This window comes from Xyrauchen texanus, chromosome 9 (assembly GCF_025860055.1).
Source record: "Xyrauchen texanus isolate HMW12.3.18 chromosome 9, RBS_HiC_50CHRs, whole genome shotgun sequence".
NCBI classification, from domain to species: Eukaryota; Metazoa; Chordata; class Actinopteri; order Cypriniformes; family Catostomidae; genus Xyrauchen; species Xyrauchen texanus.
The window spans coordinates 20,446,404-20,470,705 of NC_068284.1; the positions used below are offsets into that span (position 1 = coordinate 20,446,404).

General features: G+C 38.7%; 1 protein-coding gene across 2 annotated transcripts in view; it reads right to left on the reverse strand.

Moving 5' to 3' along the window:
• The window catches only part of LOC127648928 (nucleoprotein TPR-like), a 42,592-nt gene extending 18,981 nt beyond the window's left edge, over positions 1-23,611 (reverse strand). For both annotated transcript variants that reach the window (XM_052133763.1, XM_052133762.1), the window contains exons 1-32: positions 23,310-23,611; positions 22,618-22,722; positions 21,833-21,888; positions 21,654-21,750; positions 21,405-21,508; positions 20,639-20,803; positions 20,448-20,540; positions 20,262-20,342; positions 20,091-20,178; positions 19,375-19,515; positions 19,118-19,212; positions 18,793-18,990; positions 18,595-18,702; positions 17,975-18,195; positions 15,305-15,465; positions 15,085-15,212; positions 14,842-14,990; positions 14,522-14,684; positions 12,068-12,202; positions 11,826-11,966; positions 8,308-8,479; positions 8,027-8,193; positions 5,539-5,691; positions 5,326-5,442; positions 5,008-5,211; positions 3,790-3,980; positions 3,292-3,439; positions 3,040-3,177; positions 2,127-2,258; positions 1,804-1,934; positions 642-852; positions 56-199 (exon numbers count right to left, since the gene is read on the reverse strand). In XM_052133763.1, coding sequence (XP_051989723.1) covers positions 56-199; positions 642-852; positions 1,804-1,934; positions 2,127-2,258; positions 3,040-3,177; positions 3,292-3,439; positions 3,790-3,980; positions 5,008-5,211; positions 5,326-5,442; positions 5,539-5,691; positions 8,027-8,193; positions 8,308-8,479; positions 11,826-11,966; positions 12,068-12,202; positions 14,522-14,684; positions 14,842-14,990; positions 15,085-15,212; positions 15,305-15,465; positions 17,975-18,195; positions 18,595-18,702; positions 18,793-18,990; positions 19,118-19,212; positions 19,375-19,515; positions 20,091-20,178; positions 20,262-20,342; positions 20,448-20,540; positions 20,639-20,803; positions 21,405-21,508; positions 21,654-21,750; positions 21,833-21,888; positions 22,618-22,722; positions 23,310-23,481 — 4,509 coding nt within the window. In that variant the 5' untranslated portion in view covers positions 23,482-23,611. The remainder of the gene's footprint in view (positions 1-55; positions 200-641; positions 853-1,803; positions 1,935-2,126; positions 2,259-3,039; positions 3,178-3,291; positions 3,440-3,789; positions 3,981-5,007; positions 5,212-5,325; positions 5,443-5,538; positions 5,692-8,026; positions 8,194-8,307; positions 8,480-11,825; positions 11,967-12,067; positions 12,203-14,521; positions 14,685-14,841; positions 14,991-15,084; positions 15,213-15,304; positions 15,466-17,974; positions 18,196-18,594; positions 18,703-18,792; positions 18,991-19,117; positions 19,213-19,374; positions 19,516-20,090; positions 20,179-20,261; positions 20,343-20,447; positions 20,541-20,638; positions 20,804-21,404; positions 21,509-21,653; positions 21,751-21,832; positions 21,889-22,617; positions 22,723-23,309) is intronic.
• Between the last annotated feature and the right edge of the window lie 691 nt (positions 23,612-24,302).

Below are 24,302 nucleotides of genomic sequence, written 5' to 3' on the forward strand. Positions count from 1 at the left end.
CTCAGAAATATATCCAGAGATTGGTAAAGCAAAACACTAAACTTCAAGTGAGTACCTTCTGCTTGCTGTCCAGCTGGGATTCCAGCTCTGAGGTTCTGCTCTGTGCCTGACTCAAGGAGCTCTTCAGGTTCTCAATCTCCTGCACTGTTGCCTGATGCTCTTCCTGCTGTGCTGGTTTAGCAGCAGTCTCTGCCACCATCTATCAAATAGAGAGAAAATTGAATGAGCAAGACAGATTTTCCCTCATACACTCATGAACATTCAAAGGAGAGCCATGGCAGACGTAAAAATTGTCCACTGTAAAATAACGTACATTTGGGGTCATTTCCCACCAAAACCTACAGTGTCATATCTTTCAAATCAACTTGGAATTTGAGTATGTAGAAACTACTTTTGACACTTTTGGGTCTTTAAATTTTAAACTGCCATTGAACTGAAACCAGCTAACAGGACAATCATCAAAATTCCTCTTGTGTTTCTAAGAAAAAAGAAAGCCACATGTTTGGAACGACATGAGGGTTAGTTCATTACATAATTTAAATTTTCTATTCCTTTAAGGCACAATAGCCTTTTTCAATGGTTAACTTGACAACATTTTTTAAAAATAATAATAAAAAGTGTGATAGTTTGTTATGGTGTACCTTGTCATGCTGTTCTTTGAGCTCTTCATATTGGGTTTTGTAGCGACGTCCGATCTTCTTGACCTGCGTGATGGTTTTGAGTTTCTCCTGGATGTCCAGAGTCTTGGCCTCCAGCTCCTTCTTCAGATTGTCTCTTTCAGTGGTGATCTTCCCTAGGTTGTCTTGCTGGTTCTGTACCTGGCTCTGAGCTGTGCTGATAGACGCTTGACTCCTGTATGGAAGAGAAAAAGGTAGATTGCTGTCTCAAAACTTTTGATACAGATTAACCTTTTAGGTTCTGAAGGTGTTTTTAAAGATTTCCTGTTTCAGTGGCATACCCAAAAATAAAGGCTCATAGCTTGTAAAAGGATGAAGTGTTTAGTATCATTGTAAAGAAACATTTTCCAATATTTAATGATATAGATTCTGATAAATTATGAGACTCTCAGCCAATAAATAAAACAAAAAAAATTCTGAAAAATCACAAAACAACCTGAGCCAAAATTTAATTTTTTTTCTTATTTGACATTATACATCTCTGGGTGTAAATAAGTTGGCTCTGAAAAACTGCTTTTGTTTTGTTCCCAATCATGTCAACTGTAACGGAGTAAAACGTTACCAATTTTGTGTTGGCCTAGACAGTAGTTATTAATGTTTTTACACTTTTTCTCGCAAGCCCATTTGAATTTAAGGGGTTAAAAGATCACACTTATTGCTGGAGTAAAAAGTAAGATTTATACATTTTCTATAGAAAGTGGTGCTTGCTTGGTTAAAACTTACTGCAATGTTAAGCTGTCATGGCTGGTTACCAGGCCATTGCTATGCAGTAACAAGGTGTATAAGCAATTTCAGGTAGGGCCATCAAAGTGGCTACTAGGGTATACTTGTGGAAGCTAGGTGGTTCCTTTCTGGCCCAAAAGAGCCCACCCCTAAGTCATAACTCAGACCCCTCATCCAATGAAAGTCAATGGGATTTTTTGCCTGTTTTATCATCTGTCAGGTGAAAATCGACTACAGATTGCAAATAAAAAATTATAGCACACATATGCTTAACAAACTGCACAATTTGGGGTACCATTCATTGCCTTAACATAAACAGTACAGAACAAGCTAGAGGTTTGTTCAAATCTAATAAGATCTTATTGGCCTAAATTGACATTTCTGGTAGAGGGTGTACACTGACCTGGCCACCTCATTCTTCAGTTTGCTGGTCTCCTCTGTGAGCTGTTGAATGCGTTTGAGATGGGCCTCCCTCTCAGAATGCAGCTTCTTACTTTCCTCCTGATCGCTGTCCTTCTGTTGGCTTAGAAGTTGCTACAGAACCAATCAATCACAGTATGAGACACTGAGAAATCCTTTCACAATGTTCACATGGGCTTCAAATTAAAGAGCACTGATCTCATTGTCAAATCTAATTTTAATCTACTGGTGTTTAATATGATAAGATTACACATAATATACTCGGTGTATAGAACTTCATGCATGAACAGTAAGTCCTCCTGAGACCTGTGTGCGTGTCTTCATGCGCTTGACGTCCTCCTCCAGGAGTCTCTTCTCAGCCTGTAACATGCCACTCTTCTCACTCAGCTCAGAGTTGGAGTCCTGCAGGGGTTTGATGTCTGCTTCCAGCTTACGTATCTATAGCCAAGGCATTACAATCAAGGTTATACTTGCATGCGTTTAATTATTAATTATCAAACTGACAGTTCTGGCTCCAAAATCTTGAATGAGACTGTAATAATAATAATGAGTTGTAATATAGCTGATATACACCTAGTGTATACGCCAATGTGGCGAGTTAAGATGTTGCTTGTAAACCATTAACAGCAAACAGTTAGGCTAACTATATTACTTGGAAAAATTAATAATTTTTTTCTAACCAATTTGGAATGCCCAATACCCAATGCGCTCCAAGTCCTCATGGTGGCGTATTGACTCGACTCAATCCGGGTGGCGTAGGACGAATCTCAGTTGACTGAGACATCAATCCACACATCTTAGCACATAGTTTGTTGAGCATGTTACCACAGATACGTAGTGCGTGTGGAGGCTTTACGCTGTTCTCCATGGCACAACTCACCACATGCCCCACCGAGAGCGAGAACCACATTATAGTGACCATGAACTATACCCTCCCTAGCAACTGGGCTAATTTGGTTGCTTAGGAGACCTGGCTGAAGTCACTCAGCATACACTGGATTCAAACTCGCGACTACAGGGGTGGTAGTCAGCATCAATACTTGCTGAGCTACCCAGGCCCCCCTGGAAAAATGTATCATTAAGATTTTGTAATAAATTACTGAACATTGGCTTTGCAGTTTCTTAAAAGTAATAATCCACTCAAGGCTGTGCATTATATTGATTTTACATGAGGTGTTTGTCAGACAGCGATGAACACAATGTGCTTTTGAGGACTTGCCTTGGCCCGAGTCTGCTGTAGTTCATGCTCCAGTCTGTTCTTCTCATTCTTTAGCATCTTGTTGGTCTCAGTAAGAGCACTCATACTCTCCATTCGCTTTATCATGTCTTCCTGCTGTGCCATGGTCTTTGCCGTCACCTGTAGAACAAGATGTTAACCAATTTCAACAAATTACGTTTATAAAAAAATATATAAATGTACACATCACTAACTTGCATGAGAGCCGTAAAAAGTAAGAATGCATGTTAAGACCTGTAGTTTTTCTCTCTCTGCAGTAAGGCTGTCCTGTAGTTCCTTCATCTCTCTCTCCAGGTACTCCATGCGCTGTTTATAGCGCAAGGTCTCCACCTGCATCACCTCCAGCCGAGTCTCAGCTATCTCCTTCTCCCGACGAACAAACCTATGGGGAATGTGAGGCCACATCATTAGCAACCTTTTGTGTAATGCAAGACCGTTTAAAAGGGTCATATAGCATAAGAAATCCAATTTTCCTTGATCGATTGAGATAGAATTAAAAACATAGTTTGCATAGAATATCATAATACTCTTGGTATTTCTGCACTATATGGATATGAGCAAGAACTATTAACAAAGAAAGAGTGAGGGTGAAAATGGTCATTTAAAACTAACGATTTGATGTGACCCCTTTAATGGCACATTATGCCACTTCAGCAGTCCATTCAAATATTTGAGGTTTTGATATCTAAAGGGGCTGTATGTTTAAAACAAGGGACTAGGAAAGCTTTTCACCTGAGAATCTCCAGGATCTGATCATGAGACTTGCCCTCCTCATTCAGAGAGATGTTCAGACTGCACTCTCTGTCTGCCTGCTGTTGAACAGAGGTGGTCATCTTGCTGTTCAGGTTCTCCATCTGCTCATGAAGCATGCTGTTCTGTTTCTGCAGCTCCTCAGCTCTCTTCTGCTCTTTAGACAAATCCTCCTGAGAGAAAAAAAAAATGTAGATGAAGTCAATTGAATAAAAACTACTGAAAAGGCAGACAGTTTGATGTTATTAGACCAAGAAAGCTGGCAACATCAGGGACTAAAAATTTAATGTTTTCATTTTGGTTTGTTCTGAGCAAAAACTGCATTTTCTTTGTTCCGGTTCAGAAGTTCCACAGCATCCTTTCCAAAAGGTTACCGGTTAGAACAAAAATGAATGGTTAATAACGTTCTATTTAAAATGACAGTACTCTGTGCTAAGGTGTAATTGCCTAAGGTGAAATACCATTTGCAGTGTTGCCAGTTGCCAGATCTTGCAAGAGAAACCAGCAACATGGTTTGGAAAAACAAGCCCAAAATAAGACTTATTTATTTTTCTGTGTGGTGGATTTATCGCCATAGAAATCATAAGCAGTTAAGTATAATTTTCTTTACAGATCTGCTTCAGAGTCAAAAAAAGGTAGCATCAAATTTGTATTAATGCATCATATTTAACAATAATTCAGTGAAGACTTGTACTTTTTACCTTTAATAATGTTTTCCTTGTACCTAGATTAGCTGTGTATGTACAGTAGTAATTATACATAGTTGTTAAAAAGGTCATCATTCAGAGAATGCAACATCTACAATGGCGATTAGGTATAGAAATGTGTGCTGGAGCATTTTCCTTCAGGATCAAAGCACATATTTTATTTTTTCGAGCAATGTGAAGTGATGTATTTCCAAAAATATACTGTGATAAACACTTTGGACTTTAGTTCCATGAAAAAATTATCGGAACAAAATGAACCGGTTAAAACCAGTTAACAGCATTTAAAATTTTCACTCCGGAACAATTGAAAATCACTCCGTTTTCAGTTTTGTATTGCTAAAAATGTCATTCTTTTTCGTTCCTTGAACCGTTTTTAGTGTTTGGTCTACGAAACATTATGATTGTTATCATAATGGTTAAGGTTAATTAAAACATTTCTTAAATGATGGCAGGTAGGGCATGTCTACAACATCAATCTGAATCAGGATCTCACCTTCATTCTCTTTTCCTGCTGCTCCCATTTAGTGCGGATCTGACGCAGCTCCGTCTCTGCCTTCTGAGCCTTCTCCTCCAGCTGCTTTCGGTTCTGTGCTGACAGCTGTCCCTGCTTCTTGGCAGCCTGGAGGGCTTCCACATCTGCAGCGTGCAGCATGAGCTCTCGCTCATACTTATTTTGAGCCTCTGCTGCCAGCTTAACCTGGGGTCCAAAATAAAATTCATACAGTAAGTTAGTTAAACTGCCTGCTGATTGTTTTGTCATGTGGATGACTGTGATGAAATTATTGTTTGGCTGATGTAGTGTCAGGCCCACCTGTAGTTTGCTATCCTGTGTGGCTATTTGCTCTTGGGTCACCGCTGCTGCAGCTCTCTGTAGGGCTTCCTGCAGCTCCGTCTGCATGTCCATCACACTCCTCTTTAGTTCCTTCACCTGCCGTGGAGCCAAAACAAGGAATTTTAATCATTAGGGCTTTGCTTTTAAGAAAAGCAAAAGAAAATGGAGGTGCCATCAGAGAAAGTTCCTTACACGTTCTTCAACACTCTCTACAGCTTTCATCTTCTCCTCCTGGAGATCCAGCTTTTCCTTCTCTGCTTCTGCCAGTCTGGCCTCCAGCTGCTGGTTCAGCAGCTGCACCGCCTTCAGCTGATTGTCAGTTGAAGAGCGTGTCTGCTCAGCCAACTGGAGGTGAATTTGAGAGCAAATTTTTAGAACTGTGACTAGAAGAGAAACGTTTACACTAAAGTTTACAGTAAAGTTTTAAGGCAAAACAAAGCATAGCAACTGCCATATCGACACTAAAATATTTTTGCTTGAAAATGTTTAAACCACATTGTTAGGAAGCTGAAACCAGAGGGGAAGACATGTTTAAGTACATTAAAAAAATATATTTTAGCAGATTTCATCCAGCGACAATATGAGGACAGACACAACATAAGAGATTCATCTTAATGAGCTAGTAATACGAATAGTGCTGCATTATAAAGTTTCAATTACATTAGAAAAGTATTAGCAAAAGACTATAAAAATAATTTTACTGCATGGTTAAAACTCATGGAAAAGATGTGTCTTTAACTATTTTTTGAAGACAGAGAGGGAGTCTGCTTCACGGATTGAGTTGGGAAGGCTGTTCCACCACAGAGTACAGTGAAGCCGAAAGTCCAGGAAAGTGATTTGGTACCTTTTTAAGTTGGTTCTCGCCAGAATGCTGCGGTCTGTTCATTTACAGACTGCAGCATTCTGGCGAGAAAGTAGCTATGCATAAATTATTTTAGGTTAACTAGCACTGTATGCTAGCTTCGGAGCCTTGAAACTGACATGTGCAGCAACTGGCAGACAGTGTAGAGAGGGGTGTAACTCTCTTGGGTTCATTAAAATCCAGCCGTGCTGCTGTATTCTGTATCATATGCAGCGGCCTAATTGCGCATTCCAGAAGGCCGGCTAAATGAGCATTACAGTAGTCCAGTCTAGATATGACAATGACTGAACAAGGAGTTGTGTGGCATGATCAAAGGGTCTTATTTTTCTAATGTTGTACAGTGCAACATCTACACGATCAGGCAGTTTTGGTGATATGGTCGGTGAAATTGAGTTGTTTGTCGATGGTTACCCCTAGGTTTCTGACTGAACATGAAAGTAAATATGAAAACAAAATGTAACATATTTACTGTATTAATACATTGTCCTGGTTTTAATATGCATGATTCATCAGCACACGTTATTCCAAAATACAAATCATTTTCTTCATAATCTTTCATCAAAACACAACTTGCCCCACCTTTCCTTTTCTGCTGCCGTCACCTAGGGATGCACTGATACCACTTTTTCTCTTCCTATCCGATATCGAAAATCACAGTATCGGCCAATACTAATCCTAATCCGATACCAGTGTTGTTGTTTTATTGCATAATCAGTTTAGAATATCTTTACATTATTGTGTGGAACTAATTGGGAGTACACTTTAATATGTAAAGAAACACAAACCTCTAACTACACGTTATTTCAATATAAATGTCTATCTTATTAAGAAAAACTTTGTTAACTAGTATACTGGAAAATGTAGCAGCAAAATTAACAGTAATTCCAGTCTACAGTAGAAAAGCCCATTTTGTTTAGTTTTTTTGCAATTTATTTTTCAACTTGTATCTGGATTTAAAGGATTCAGATCTCTTTTTTGTTCAATTTAGTTGTAAGATATCAGCTTCCTTTTCATTTCACAGTTATTTTTTGGAACCCATTCAGCTTAAATTGTAAACAAATGATGATAATAATAATAATAATATAAATGGTAATATATATCAATCGTGCACCTTTTGTCACTGATCCACTGGTCTCTCTCTCTCTTTCTCCCTCACTGCAGACACAGGGCTAACTCTCCCCTGAGTTGTCACTACACACCTGCATATCATTAGTGGCTAATCAAGGACTGCAAATATACCCCACTTTCACACACACTGTTCTATCTGGGAACTATCCGTTCTCATCGATAGTATCTCTGCGACTCAAGACCTTTCTACTATGTCAAAAATACCAGTGTCTTCATTATGGCCTGCAAGTATCATAAGACTGTTGTGAGTTATCTGTTCATCGTGTCTATACCGTCTGGTCATTACTCACCTGCTGTTTGCAACTCTGTTTAAATGGATTTTCTCACAATGTTTACATCACTGTTTCAATCATCTGTTCAATAAACCCTGCTACTGAGTTCATATCTCTGCCTCCGTGATTCTCTCCATGACACCTTTAACTTTTAAACCCTCACGCTTTTATTTTGACATTCTGAACTCTCCAGGAAGTCCTGTATGTCTCTGTTTGTAAGCAACTTCACAGTAGTTTAATTAGCTTCTTTTCAAATTCTGAAGAAAAAAAGAAAAAGCACCTCCAGTGCCATTCTAAATGCATATTATAAGTGAACCGAATTATTGAGCATCTACAGCCGAGATGTTGTTTGTGATGTGAGTTGCGTTAAAATATTGCGGCGTGAAGGGGTGGCAAACTGGTTTAAGGTCATCATTACCTGCTTCTCTTTGTTTACTGACTCCTCCAAGCTAAGCACCATAGATCTGTACTGCTCTACATTGGTAGTAGTGTTTTTCAGACGCTCCTTCAGGTCAGAGTTCTGTTCTTCAGCCTGCTGTAGACGTGTACGGAGCTCATCAACCTCCTGCTGAGGTACGCCAGGAGCTGTAGCAGAAAACAACAGGAAATGTTCTTATAAAGTACTGGAAAAGATATGACACGTACAATATAAATATGCTCTCCATCAAATCCGTTGTATTCTCTCATTTGTATGATTACCTCTAGGTACTGTCCTGACAGGTTGTTTAGGTGTTATGTTCTGGTTGTCATTGTTGTTCAGTTGCGGTCTCAGGGAGGTGACCTGCTGTTCAGCAGATCTTAGCAGCTCCTTAGTCTTCTGATATAGTACCGTCTGTGTCTCCAACTGCTTCTTAGCCTCCAGCAGCTTAGTCTAGCCAAAAAAAAAAAAAAAAGACAAATTTAAGTCTTTTAATTAAGTCAAGTCAATTTTATTTGTATAGCGCCTTTCAAAGCAGCTTTACAGAAGATCAGGCATTAACAGAATATAAAACTGTAATGTCTATAATGTCGATGAGTCAACGTGTAATTAGATAAAATACGATTGTGAATCATGTTTAAAAATAAATAAATAATAATTGTATTAATAACCCCAGTGAGCAAGCCGAAGGTGACTGTGGCAAGAAACACAAAACTCCATAAGATGTTGGTTAATGGGAGAAAAATAACTTTGGGAGAAACAAGGCTCACTGTGGGGGCCAGCTCCCTCCTGGCTAACATCATGAATATAATGCCAAAATTACTTATGTTTAGTGCAAGTCATGGTTTAAAATTAAGTAATTAAGGGACAGTGTTTAAACATAGATTTTGTATGAACTGTAATGAGGTTAATTAACTTTAGGTATAGACAGTTCTACTTTCCCTTTACCAAATAACCTGTTACCTGAATAACATGAAAACTAAACAAGAGTGAATCTAATTGGACAGTTCTCTCAAGCAAGAAATTCAAGTGATTATTCAATATTCATTATGAAAGTCATGATAACCTTGATGGAGCACATTGGACATGGATAACGAACATAACTAGTTCCCGGGTGCCTCTTTACCAAACCAGATAAATAGGTGGCATTTTTTATTTAAAAGCTACTGCCGAGTTGAAGCTAAGTGGAAGATTATCAATGTATAGTGACTTAATTTTGGTCTGTTCATCCCACAATACTATTGTATGGCTTCATAAGAATTAGAATACAGCACATGTTTCAAAATGGACTACTTCTATGGTGCTTTGTTAGTGTTTCTGTTATTTTTGAAGCTTAAATGGATAGTTCACCCAAATGAAGTTTAAATGGTCAATTTACTTACAATTTTTCACACAAAAATGAAAATTCTCTCATCATTTACTCCTCATGCCATCCCAGATGTGTATGACTTTCTTCTACAGAACACAGAAGATTTTAAGAAGAATATCTCAGCTCTTTAGGTCCTCAAAATGCAAGTGAATGGTGGCCAGAACTTTGAAGCTCCAACATTTTTAGAAAGATTGCAATTTCAACTGTGATTATGATAGACACATTTTTTTTTTAATGTTCTTCACGTGTTCAACTGCCAAAAAGCTACTGGGGTTTTCATACTAGAGTCCTATTTAAAATACCAAACAGACCTTTTTTCAATTCACCCACAAACAAATAAACAGTGAAACAAAGTAAAAACACTGTCTTCTTAATATTCAAATTGTACACATGTTTTTGTCCATTTTGTGATGGGGTCTCAGCCCAATAATCATCATCATCATCATTAGTTGTTGAAATCCAGTCAATTTGAATACTAGGGATGCTCCAATCAGGATTTTAACATCTGATACTTATCTCCAATTTTCTTTTCATCTAATCGCCCAATGCTGATAACTTCACTTTTTATAGCAGCTCTGTCAAAACTGGTTATATGTAAGATTTCTGCTCAATGTCACTGTTAACTGAATTTCCCCGTTGGTAATATCATAGCTGTTGCCTAGTTTTTGTTGTCAATAATACTGTTGGTTGGTTGAATAATTAAATAAACACAATATTCAATTTGACTCTTTACTCTAGGCCTTAAAATCTATGGCATATGAAATGCGACAAATGGTAATGCAATAATTGATAATGGTAAATCACTGAATAATGATTATCAATTATCCAAAGTATAACCATTACCATTAAGTTTTTCCCTTTAGATAATCATTTGCATTCAATTTCATTGGTTGATACATGAATAAGATGAATGATCGATTAGATTTCAATATTTTGCAAAGACAACAGATGTCGCAGTTGCCTGATCTTGTCAGTCTTGAACAAATGTGTAGAAACGCATTAATGTATTATTCGATTTCTCGGTTGTTCGTTCAGTGTTTGCTCACATCATGTTCACATTCACAATCATGTTTATAGCATGTACCATTGTAGCATTCATCAGCCCACAGACCAATGAAATTGAATGTGTCACACTGAAGTACGCCCATCTAACTTACATAGCCACAAGGTGAGAATACAATGACTGATAACTCAGTTGTTGATAATAATTGAGATGGGACAACGGCTTGATGGTTAAGCATGAGTGAATTACATTTTTAAGTAATGGTTAAACTTTGGATAATTGATAATCATTATTAGACGATTATCAGAGGTAATGGTGATACGTTTGATTAATTTATAATCATCATTCAATGATTTACCATTAAATCATGATATTACCACTAACCACATTTGTCGCATTTCATATGCCATAAAAAAACAAGTAGGCTTAGACAAAGTATTCTCTACTATACAAGATAATCCTAAAGAACGAGGATTAATGTCAAACTGAAGTTGAACTGATAAGCCATTGGTGTTATTAACCTTAAAGTTTTGGTTAGTTTGTCACCATTTCATTTAATGATTTGTATTCATTATTTTATTATAGTTCATTTAACAATGCATTATATTATAGTATGTAAATATTTTATATAGATTATATACACAAGTTCCTTCCTTTTTCAATTTTGTTGGATGTTAGTAATATTAGTTCCACTTTCACTTGTTGCCACTGGGAGTGTGATAAGGGCGACACTCTCTCGTGAGGTAAATAAATGACAGGAGAATGGAGAAAGAGTGCATTTCTGGACTCTACAGGTGCTACTGTTAATGCTGTTTGCTCAACAATCATTTAATAAAGGTGTTTGAATTATACCCCATCTTGTATTCAGTGTTATTATTATGATACCTGTGCCTTGTGGAGATTGAGATGCTACAGATGACAAAAACCGCTTCACGTTTTTAAATTTAAATTATGAATAAGAACTACAGCCCTAGTGTGGATGAGAGAGAGATCAATATTTAAGTCCTTTTTTACTATAAATTCTCCTGCCTGCCCAGTAGGTGGCAATATGCACAACAAATGCTAATAGACTTAAATATTGATCCGTTTCTCACCCACACATATCATATTGATTCTGAAGACATGGATTTAACCACTGGAGTCATATGGATAACTTTTAAGCTCCATTTATGTGCTTTTGGAGCTTCAAAGTTTTGATACCTATTCACATGCACTGTAAAAATCTTCTAAAAATCTTAAATTGTGTTCAGCAGAAGACTGGGACAAAATGTCTGTGATGGCATAAGGGTATGTAAATAACTAGAATTTGCATTTTTAGGTGATTAAATGGAAAAGATCTGTGTGAAGATTGACAAAATGTTCTTTATGGTGTTACACGGGGTGAATAAACAGTGACCAAAATATTTAATAAGTTTGCATCAGCTTACGTCTTGGTTGCGCTCAATCGTGTGTCTATGTTCCACCTCCTGTTCCAGTTTCTTCTTTAACTGGATGATCTCCTTCTCCAGCCGCTGGATCTGATTATTGCAGCGCTGCTTGGTCTCTGTCTCAGAGCGCTCCATAGTAAGCTTTGAAAGAAGGAAATTATTAAAAAAAGGCCATGGAGAAATGTGCTTTAAAAAGTGCACCCTGCTTGGCATTGTACACAAGTTACACATTGTACATTCACCTGAATGGATTTTAGGTTGGTGAGCAGGAGGTTCTGCCCCCGCTGCTCTGTCAGAATGGACTCTTTCTCCTGTGCCAATCTGTTCTCCACCTGCTTCAAAATGTCTCGTTCCTTACTGATGTTCTCAACGCGCATCTGCCATAAAAAATAATATATTAAAAAAATCTGCTGAACATAATTTGAAGAACAAGATAGAGCTGTCAAGTTAACGCATGCAATTAATTCAATGTATACAATTTTTTTTTTAAACATTTATTCAGTTTGACATTATAACTGCTTTTTTCTGTTCTGTGATTACTCAAGACCAGTCAGCACAGCCAGAACCTTTGCAAACACACAAGTATGTGTCATCATTCAATATACAAATAGAACATGTTTTTGGTTGTGCAAATGAGACGAGTAAAGACTGCTTTTTCAGAAATCTACCCTTGTCCAGTGTCTTTAGGCACAGGTAAAACAAGCAGTGGACATACTTTAATACACGATTCCTTTTTCAAATCAAAATCAAATCACTTATATTGTCACATGACCATATACACAAGTGCAACAGTAGGTGAAAGTCTTGTGTGCAGTTCCGAGCAACATAGAAGTCATGACAGTGACGAGACATATACCAATTACAATAAACAACAGATTTACACAACAAGATTTACATATCAAATGTACACATAATTACACAACACAATAAAATATACAATGTCCAGTATACAATACACACAATATAGTGTGCACATACAATAAAAATAGAAAATAAAAAGTATATATATATATATATAAAAATATATATATATGCTGTAGTTCTATTGTGGGGAATATAATTATGATAGTCCAGTGTGAGATAATAGATTAATAAAGTGCAGTGCTCGTGTATATTGATCATGAGAGATCAAGTGTTCAGAAGTCTGATTGCTTGGGGGAAGAAGCTGTCATGTAGTCGGCTGGTGCGGGTCATGGTGCTGCAATACTGCCTGCCTGATGGTAGCAGTGAGAGCAGCCCATGACTCGTGTGGCTGGAGTCTCTGATGATCCTCCGAGCTTTTTTCACAGACCGCCTGTTATATATGTCCTGGAGGGAGGCGAAGCTCACCTCCGATGATGTTTCTGGCAGTTCGCACCACCCTTTGCAGGGCTTTGCGGTTGTGGGCGGTGCTATTGCCGTACCAGGCGGTGATGCAGCCAGTCAGGATGCTCTCTACAGTGCTGGTGTAGAACTGCCAGCCAGTTGGTTCACGCACGCTCTGATGATGCGCCCCGGAATGCCATCTGGACCCGCGGCTTTACAGATGTTCACCCGTCGGAAGGATCGGGTTACATCCGCAACATAGACGGTGAGTGATCATCCTCTGTAGCGTCGGCCGCGAGTGCTCTCTCCATGAGGACGGTGTTATTTTCCTGGATTTGTAGCCATCCCGGAAAGGAGAAAAGCAATGATCCAAAACCTGGTCCCCTCGTGTGTTGGTGGTATTTTGGCGCTATTGTTTTAAAATTGGCTTTGTTAAAGTCCCCGGTAACAATGAACAGGGCCTCAGGGTGCGCGGTTTCCTGCTCACTTATACACCCATACAGTTTGTTGAGTGCCCGGTCTGTGTCGGCTTGTGGGGGAATGTACACAGCAGTGATAATGACCGCTGTGAATTCCCTCGGTAGCCAGAAAGGTCAACACAGAAGCATGAGAAATTCCAGATCAGGAGAGCAGAAAGACTTGATAAAATGTACGTTCCTCTGATTACACCATGATTTGTTGATCATAAAACATACACCACCACCACTGCTTTTACCTGAGAGGTCTTTCACTCTGTCCGCTCGGTGCATGGAGAAACCCACGGGTTCGATGGCTGAGTCTGGAATCTCCGCAGACATCCAGGTTTCCTTAAGGCAGATAATGCAGCAATCCCTCGTCTCGCGTTGGAAAGAGATCCGTGCTCTCAGCTCCCAGAGCTTGTTGTCCAGAGACTGAAAATTTGCCAGTAGTATACTGGTTAGCGGGGGTCAATTTGCGCAACGTCTTACTCTGATGAGAACGCCGGCTCTTTTTCCCCTTTTCCTTCTGCGTTTCCGCAGCCGGGCAGCCCAGACAAAGGGCTCCGCTGGAGTGTTTGTAAACAGCGGGTTGGCATTGAGGAATTTGAAGTCCGGTTTTTGGTATGTAATTGCAGAACCAATGTCCAAAAGCATTTGTCTGTCATATGAAATAAGGCAGACACCATCAAAGACAAAAAAAACGAAAACAAACAATAAACTGCAGCGTTGTGTCGAATCTCGCAATGCAGCAGCCATACTCGGTGCCATCTTGAGTCACGGCGCCATCTTTTTTTGTAAAGATTAGAATGCTTAAACTACAAAAAATTATTGGATAACTAAAATAGCCTATAGATAACTCAAATAATATATTTGAATCGATTGACAGCCCAATAGTACATAGCAGTATATAAAGTTAATGCAGCTTTGTTTTACCTCAGCCATGGCTAGTTTCTCATTGGCCTCCCTCAGGTCTTGAGTTATTGTGTGAATGATCTGCTCGTGTCTCTGATGTGTGGCAGTCATCTTCTGACTCTTCTCACGCAGGGCTTCAATCTCTCGCCGGTAGGCATTCACATTCTCCTGAAGCATCTCATAACTGCAAGGCAAAATGAAGATCAAAGCTACATAAAGACTGAATATGTCCAGTGTATTGTGGCTGGAATATTCAGAATGACCTTGGACAATTAGAAAAAAAATTGCAAAAAACGGTTTCACCCAAGATATTGCATGCATTACAGGCAAGTTGCAATCACCGTTTGCAGGCGAACTCCAGCTGAGAGGAAAGTTTGGCCTTTTGTGAGAGCAGGTGAGACACTTGACTGCGAAGCCTCTCAATCTGTTCGTTCAGAAGCTTGTCGTTTTCTGCTTTCTCTTTTTTATATGTTGTAAAGGTGTCATTGAGCTAAAGGAAAAATTAGTTACAGGTCAAGAGTGTAATTTAACAACCTTTATAGGTTTAAAAAAAAAAATGATCTGCTTTTATAGAGGCTTTGAACCTGTTTAAGTGCTGCTTTAGCCTGTGTAGCCTGGACAGATTCTGCGGCTGCAGCCCTAAGTGGATATCTGGTGGGCATTGGTGCTGGCCTGCTGGTAGTAGATGACTGAGATCCAGCACACTCTGAACCTAAGCACAGACCCCAGAAAATAATTGAGCAACACTTAAAATAGCAATTGGATGAGAAGCCAATAAACTATAGTTTGGTCTAAAATTCTCACCCTGTGGAGGAAGCTCAACTCCGGCTGTCTGCAGCAGGATGCGGTACATGTCTCTTTGGCGGATTGCAGAGTCGGCAAGTTGTTTCTGGTGGTTCCTCTGTTCCTTAAACTGCTCCAGCTCCTTTTGAACCTTCTCTATATTCTGTTCCAGCTCAGTTTGCCTGAAAGAGCAGAGACTGATTATTTACTGTTCTTCATATGCTTCAAAGTAAGCTCCAGAGAAATAAGAAATTTAAAACGGGTCTGGGGGCAGACAGAACCTTATAACTATGTTACAATACATGCATTTTTGCTGTGGTCCAAATGCCATAGCCATTGACACTACAGCTAGGCTCTCGCTACTGATCACATTACACAACAAGGTTTTTTGTTATCTGTCTTCATATCAGCGCTCATACTACACAACAGAACACAGAAGAGGTGCACAAACTACAAGATCTTTGACCAAGAGACAACCCAGAGCAAAACATTGTTTTCTCACATAAATTCACACAAGTAATTAGAGTGATCACGAGATTTATCCAGGAATGGAGGGTCACGATCAGCTTGTTGTCCAAAAGTTGTCTGTGCACTTATTTTGTCCGAAAAACAAAATAAAATGTGGCAGCAACAACATTTGGAAAGACGTGGACTGTGTTTGTTTGCTTTTAACGCCATGCCAGCTTCTATGGCTATTTCCATGGTGAGAATTTGTAAGTAATTCTATAAAAGGTTTTTAAAATATACTTTTACTAAAACCTTAAAATTTCGTTCGATTTGATTTTGTTAAAAATTTCTTCCAGAGTGCTGACTGAATAAAAAAGGTTGTGGACTGTGTCTGTTTTGGGGAAAGAATTGGATGTAGAAAAACAGCACAATGTCAAGTAGAGCGCGTAGACCATACATTGATTTGTTAAAAATTCTTACTTGTTAGTTTATTACAATAAAACATAATCATGATTTCCATTCTTGTACATAAAATGCATGATAAAATGTGATTGGCTGGAGCAGTTTGCACTTGTCCCTTCATCGCTTACACAACAAGGTCATGTGAAGATAATTTCAAGCATTACATGAAAATATCCCAGCGTCTGTGACTGCCTCAGATCGGGGCCTGGGTAGCTCAGTGTTAAAGAGGCTGGCTACCACACCAGGAGTTCGCTAGTTTGATTCCCATGGGGTGCTGAGTGAGCTAGGTCTCCTAAGCAAACAAACTGGCCCAGTTGCTAGGGAGAGTGGAGTCACAAGGGGTAACCTCCTCATGGTTGCTATAATGTGGTTTGTTCTCAGTGGGGCGCATGGGGAGTTGAGCGTGGATGCCGTGAAGCTCCACATGTGATATGTGTCCAAGGCAATGCGCTCAACGAGCCACGTAATAAGATGTGCGCGTTGACGTCTCCAGGAGTTAAAGTGAAAAAAAATCCTGAGCCTGAACTTTTTTTTTTGCACAGACAGACTTATCTTCAAATATTGACGATAATAACAAAAGTACAGTAACAAGAGCTTAAAGTGCTTAAAAAACTGGTAAACTGAGACTGAGATGGACAGATTCACTTCTCTTCAATGATTATGCTTTGCACCATTTATTTAAAAGTACTATGTCAAATAAAGTGTTTTCCTTCTGAACAATAACAAGTGCTTAAAGTGCTTAAATAACAAGTGCTCAAAGTGCTAAAGAACTGAACAGCTAAACTGAAGATTAGAAGTGAAAAATCAAGGCCATTATCACTTATTTTTTATTTTTTTCCAGGTTGTAAGCACAGTCCTGCAAACTCGTTCTTTTTAAGACATTTGGACCAGAAGATGGAGTGTTCATGTAACTCGCATATTGATTTGAAACCGACAGGCTAGTTAACACTTTTTTGTCTTCTGCTAGTTTTCTACACAGGGTGACCAGTGGCTGCGAAATTCTGAATGACAAATCATGTTCTGCACGTATTTTTACAATTGCAGACACGGTCAGTCATAGACAACGGTGTGTCAGCTGTAACAGTTGCTCCGGCAATGTCGTGGTAAGTTTGAGTGCACGGGCAGCGGCTCTATGACCAGAGTCTAAATCATGACGAGCAAGCACTTTCTTACCGCTGCTGGCATACAGTAGCTTCCTCGAGCAAATCGGGCTCTCTCAGTTTCTGGCACCAATTGTCAAAAGGCTCGCCATCTCTACTTTCTTCAATCCACGCCCAGCGGCATTTATTTTTGAGTCCTTTATCTATTGCTAGGACATCATCCCCAGGCTTCATAAACTTGCGCTCCATTTCACCAACAACGCTAACGTGAGATTGACGTATGGGTGTCAATCATACTGTGTTGCCAGGACCCGCCCTTCTCTGCTTCTGACAGGCTTGTAACGTTAGTTAGAGCTGCGTTCCTCTCAAATGATTGGTAGGTGAAATAAATTGACTAGAAAATATTAAACCGCATGCGCAGGTTCCCAAATATTATTTTATTTTTTTCCCCTCACGGCTGCACGCCGGAGATCCGGCACGGTGCAGGAATACTTTAAGCCCTGCGTCTCAGATGCGGAGGCAGCTGAGATTCGTCCACTGCCACCCGGATTGAGGCGAGTCACTACGCGACCACGAGGACGCACCGTCCACGAGGACGTTTTTGTCGCAGACCTCGGAAATCCCAGCCAAAAATCGTGAAGGGAGAGCCCGGCTTAAAGTACGGTGCTTGAATGTTTAGTACCTGGAAGTCTTGGCCTGATTCTGATCTCGCTCTGTCTGCTCCTCTAGGTCTCTGATCTGGGATAGAAGATTCTGGTTCTGCTGCTGGAGCTCTTGGACGGTGCGGAAGGCCACCTGCCGTAATCCCTGCACCTCAGAGCTGCTGCTGACCGCCGAGCTCACATCTTCACGCACCACCTGATTACCACGAGCCTCCTCCACCTCCACCAACAGCACACAAACCTGAACCATTCAAAGGATGAAGAAAAATAAGAGAGAATTTTTTTTAAAGAGATGGTTCATCCAAAATGTGTAAAGGGTTCACCCTAATGCCAGATATGTATGATGTTCTTCTGCTGAACACAAATGTGCTTTTTGGACCTTCAAAGTTCTGGCCACCATTCAAATTAATTATATGGACCAACAGGCCTGAAATATTCTTCTAAAAATATTTGTTTGTGTTCAGAAGAAAGTCATATACAAATTGGATGGCATGGAGGAGGGTAAGTGATGAGAGAATTTTCATTTTTGGGTGAACTATTCATTTAAATGGAATTCTAGTATAACAACACTGGGCAACAGGATAGTCTAAGGTGTTGCATCACAATGTTTCCAGTAATAGGCAGACAAACTCTAACTTACCTGTTCAGACATGTCTGCTAGCTGCCTCTGTGATCTCTGCTTATCTCTTTCTAGTTCTAAAGCTCTCTTATTGGCTTCATCTGTCTCCTTCTGCAGCCGATGGACCTCCTGTTATCCAATAGAATATAAACAGGTTGAAGTCTACCTCATCCAACATCATGCCATCTAAAAAAAATTGTCTCTCATAAACGTGCAAACCTTCATGGCCTGCTCCAGTTTGGAACAGAGGCTGTTCATGGACTTCTGCATTTTCTCATACTCCTCTCTCTGGCGTTTCAGGATGGGAGCCTTGGTCTCCACCTCCAGTACGATCTCATCCAGCACCTTGTTAACACGCTTGTTCTCCAGCTTTTCTAGGTGCAGCTGATCTTGCGCCTCCACAAAGGCATTATACAGCTGAGAACATAATACAGAAGAGTCAAGCACATTGATGCAACATACATGTAGGAGGTGGGGGTGAATATATAGGGGTGAATGTGAATTAATGTTTAAACAAGCTTGTAATAATAAATATCTTTCATACCTCCATAAGCTTCATGCCAGGCTTTACAATCTTGGCCACTGCAGCGGCAGTTGGGGACATGCTTGTCAGTTCCTCTTCAGTGAAAGCTGGAACACCTTTTGAAGCATATAAATACAATATAGAATAAAATCTTGCACTAATTCATGATTTTTAAACCTAAATTGATATATTCCAAACTAATAGCTTCCTATAAACTTTTACCAAGCTACATTTTATTACCTACAACCCAAACAGAGGTGTTTTGTGCAGCAGCTTACCTCTCCTTTTAAAATCGGCAAGTCGAGTGTCGGCGTTCTCCAGCTCTTTCTCTAGATTCCTGACCTTCTCGTGTAGCTCAGACTCTGCTTTCTCCCTCATACCCACCAGCTCTGAGAGCTTCTTCTGTGTGTCTTTATTGGCTGTTGATGAAAGAGGCAGAGCTTCTTTTCAACACCACATACTGTATCATCTAAACTTGGTAGAACATTCACAGTGAGGCAATGAGTGGAAACGTTGCAAGTATACCCAAAAAAGAAAATTGATATGTTCAGTGTGGCATACAACAAAACTACTCTAACCATTTCTGCAGTTTATAACATGTTCAATGTATGTAAATTCTCTACATGCATGCCATTGCATGTAATACCCAGAAGACCTTCATTATTTCCCAAAATGTGCAAAATACAAAAGAGCACACTGCAATAGGTTTATAATTTTACAGTGCAATATGCATTTTAATTTAAGAAAATTCATTTTAAGAAATGTGATTATTACTTTTCTTCCTGACTGCCAATAGAGCTTTTATGTCACAAATAAGGGTATCAAAATAATGTAACAACAATGTAGCATCTTACCGTTTGAAGCATTTAGCATTAAATAACTTCCTGCTTTCCCATACTAGTACGCTTTATACAAGGTACACTGTGCAGTATGCCACAATTCTATTCAGAATATTCTTTCAAATGGGGACAAAATAACAAAAAATTGCCCACACCTTCTACTGCGTCTTTCAACAGTTTGTTGAGTTCTTCTACAGCTCTGTTCAGTTCACCATTCTTGGCTTCAGCATCTGATGCTGCACCCTGTGGACAACAAATATTTTGGATCTTCAATTTTAGCAAACACTGGCACTGAAGCCTCCTCAAGAAATATAACATTTACTAACCTTGTACAAGTTACAGAGTTTGAGGTTGGCATTTAGCTCATTGCGATATCTTTCCTCCATGGAAGTCAACTGGTCTTTAGCCTGGAATTATAACAGACACATAACATTTTCCATTTAGTTTTTCCTAGAATGTGAATTGGTAAACCAAAAAAAATTTGATAAATAATGACGTTGTTGATGGTTCACCTCTTTTAATTTGTTCATCAGATCCTCAGTACTCTTCTGCATACTGTCATTGTTTTTCTTCAGTGTGTTGACTTGGTCCTGAAGCCTGGTCACCTAATAAGTATTACATACATAAGATTGCTGCAGATAAGCAATATAAAAAGATACAGCCTAATTTAGAGACATGTCTAAGATATTAATTGGCCACACACCTCTTCCTTCTTGCTCTCTAAAGAGCACCTGAGCTCTAGGATTTCTTTGCCCTTCTCCCTGGACAGAGTGAACAGCTCATCTGTCTTGCTCTTCAGCTCTGTATTCAGCCATGTGTTCTGGTTCTGGAGGAGCTCCTTCTCCTGCTCCATCCTCTTCTCACGACACTAATGAGAAAGCACCGATCAGTTAATCATTTGAGAAACAGATTAAACCACATGAAATAAATGATCAGATTTAACTCAACACTATTAAATAGTACTCCTTAAAAATGAAAATGCTCACATCATTTACTTACCCTCATGCCATCCAAGATGTACATGACTTTCTTTTTTAGTAGAGCACACACAAAGATTTTTAGACAAATGTTTCAGCTCTGTAGGTCCATACAATGCAAGTGAATGGTGATCAGTCCAGCTCCAAAAAGGAGATTAAGTCAGCATAAAAGTAATCTATCGGACTACAAAAGGACTTAAATATGTATCTGTTTCTCACCCACACAGATCATATTGTTTCTAAAGACATGGATTTAACAACTGGAGTCAAATGGATTACATTTATGCTGCCTTGACGTCCTTTTTGAAACTTCACAATTTTTGTATCCATTCACTTGCATTGTATGGATCTACAGAGCTGAAATATTCTTCTAAAAATCTGTGTGTTCAGTAGAAGATAAAATGTCACACACATTTGGGATGGCATGAGGCTGAGTAAATGATGAGAGAAATTAATTTATGGGTGAACTATTCCTTTAAGGAAAGTGCTTACCTCAATGGAAACCTTAGAAGACTGGAGTTCATCCAGTTTAAGCTGGAGCTCCATCTTGATTGTATTGGTCTCCACAAGTTTGTCATTGAGATGTTTGAGATCCTCTGCGTAATGGCCATAAACAACATGTTAGCTATAAATATAAAGCTCTCAATACTTAAGCTTAATTATGTTTCAAAAAGAATGCTTCCAATGTAAATGACGACTTTGATCACTGATACACACAACAACCCCATAATTAATTCATACCACTGAGATTTTCCACTTCTTGAGATCTCTTCTCAAGCAAACGTGAAAGCTCTCTGTTTTCTGCCTCAATTTCATATTTGGCTCTTGGCGGCTTACTCTGAAATTGAAAAGCATCCCATATGTTCTATGCCTTTGACTGCTGAAGGTACATATGAATCATCATCATAAAAAAAACTTACCTCCTGAGTTTTCCCCTGCTCTTCCTCTATATCCTTTAACTTCTTAAGTTCCTCAGCTAAAAAAAAAAAAAAAAAAAGAGCACAAGCTCACTCACCATATCCAGGAGATCTTCATTAAAGGGATAGTTCACAACAAAATTAAAGCTCTCTCATCATTTACTCACTCTCATGCCATCCCAGATGTGTATGACTTTCATCTGCAGAACATAAACGATGATTGTCGTCACAATGCAAGTGCATGGTGGCCAGAAACCTGAAACACCACAAAGCATATAAAGGCAGCATAAAAGTAATCCATACAACTCCAGAGGTAAAATCCATACCTGCAGAAGTAATGCAATTGCTTTGGTTGAGATACAGATCAATATTTAATTATTTTTTAACTATAAATCTCTGCTTTCACTTTCAGAATGTGAAAGTGGAGATTTAAAGTAAAAAATAAAAAAAGAACATTACAAAGGACTAAAATATTTATCTGTATCTCACCCACACCTATCATATTGCTTCTGAAGATATTGATTATACCACTGGAGAATTACTTTTATGTTGCCTGTATGTGCTTCAAAGTTCTGGCCACCATTCACTTGCATTGTATGGACCAACAGAGCTGGAAAAACTCTTCTAAAAATCTCTGTTTGTGTTCAGCAGAATAAAAAAGTAATACACATCTGGGATGGCATGAGGCTGAGTAAATTATGAGAGCATTTTCATTTTTGGGTGAAATATTGTTCAATACAATTCATAAACGCAGCACTGAAAACAGAACAGAAAAGCACTGAACTTACAGAGACGGCCATTCTCCTCCTTGATGCTATGATACTCTTTACTTTGGGACAAGAACTGCTCCTGACTCTCAGCCAGTTTCTTCTCAAGATTGAAGTACTGTTGTTCTGTAGGTACACACATAACATGATTTACTGGGACCATTCATACCTGCTGTTCTCCTGACAGATCATAAGAATGCATTCATTAACATGAAAGGTTTAATAGATAAAATACTTAATAAAACGTTTTTAACTGTATTATTGGAAAGTCACAACCATAATAAAGTAAATCGATTGTGCTTTAAAAGTCAACAAGAAAAGTGACGAGCCATTCTCTTATATAAATATCAAGACATATCCCAACTGCACACACAAGGCTCAAGTGGAAAAGACAGCAAAACAGACGAACATAGCCCAAACATTTTCTTTCGTCTGTGAATATCTATAAGTTATTGGTTAACTAAGAATGTACTTGTTAACCACAGCTTGTGTCTACTGCAAACCTCTTGACACAGTTTGCTAGCTCACTTGTGTAGCTGCTCAGAGCAAACAAATCTTCATACCGATTTTTTTTTTCATTCCCTAACATTTTGTTCATTAAAGTTAGGCATCAACATGAATGCTCCAATGATACCTAAAACCGTCTAGACTACGTTTTGAGACACACACAGCTGTTGAATGACTATCTGGCCCACATGTCTGCTACTACCTACCGCAGTCTGCTTTATGTTTCTCATGGTGTGATTTTAGTGAGTCTATTTCTGTCTGCTGGTCTGACAGAACCTTCTCGAGTTTGTTCTGAAGGGTTTTGGGCAGTTTGTTTATCTCTGTTCTCTCCAGCGCTTGTTGCAGGAGTGCCGCCATCTCTCCGACACACTGCAACATTTAGCATTAGCATATAGCCGCCGCCGTTACGTAATATTTGTGCGATGGTAAACTCGCTGGAAAGTCCGATTCATTTCAGTGAATCGTTTCGTTCGGACGCTTTGTTTTGAAAAACCGCTTTTAAACGATTCAATACCGTGTCATCGCCACTGATCTATAGAGAGAGAGAGAGAGAGAGAGAGAGAGATTAGTGGTCACAACTCACAGAAGTGTTATGTTGCGTAATATGTTGTTGTAAAATGGTTGTTTATTATACTATTTTCACATTTAGGTTATATAGATATAATTATATATTGTTCAAACAACATTTTTAACAACTATCAAAAGAGTTGCCAATTCTAACAATAAGGTTAATTACATATTAAATACATGTTAATTATTCCCATTTTGATAATATATATATATATATATATATATATATATATATATATATATATATATATATATATATATATATATATATATATATATATTCAATAAAAACATAATGCCAAGTATTTAATTCAAACTTTTATATTTAGATTTTTTAAAAATATGAATTTATTTTTATCTGCATCTTTATTTTCCATCCAAACAGAAAAAGAAAGAAATAAAGCAGAGGCTGATAGTTCATCATGATTGATAGTAAGAGCAACGACTGTAGGCGGTATGAAGGTACCTCTTTATAAAATAAAATAAAAATGTATATTTGATCCCAATTAAAATGCAAAAAAAAAAAATTTGAAATAGTGAGTATTTTAACGTTTGCGGCCCCATTCACTGGCCCCTATTTTTTATTTTATTTTTTATCAACATTGTGCCACAAATTAGGTCGATTGATC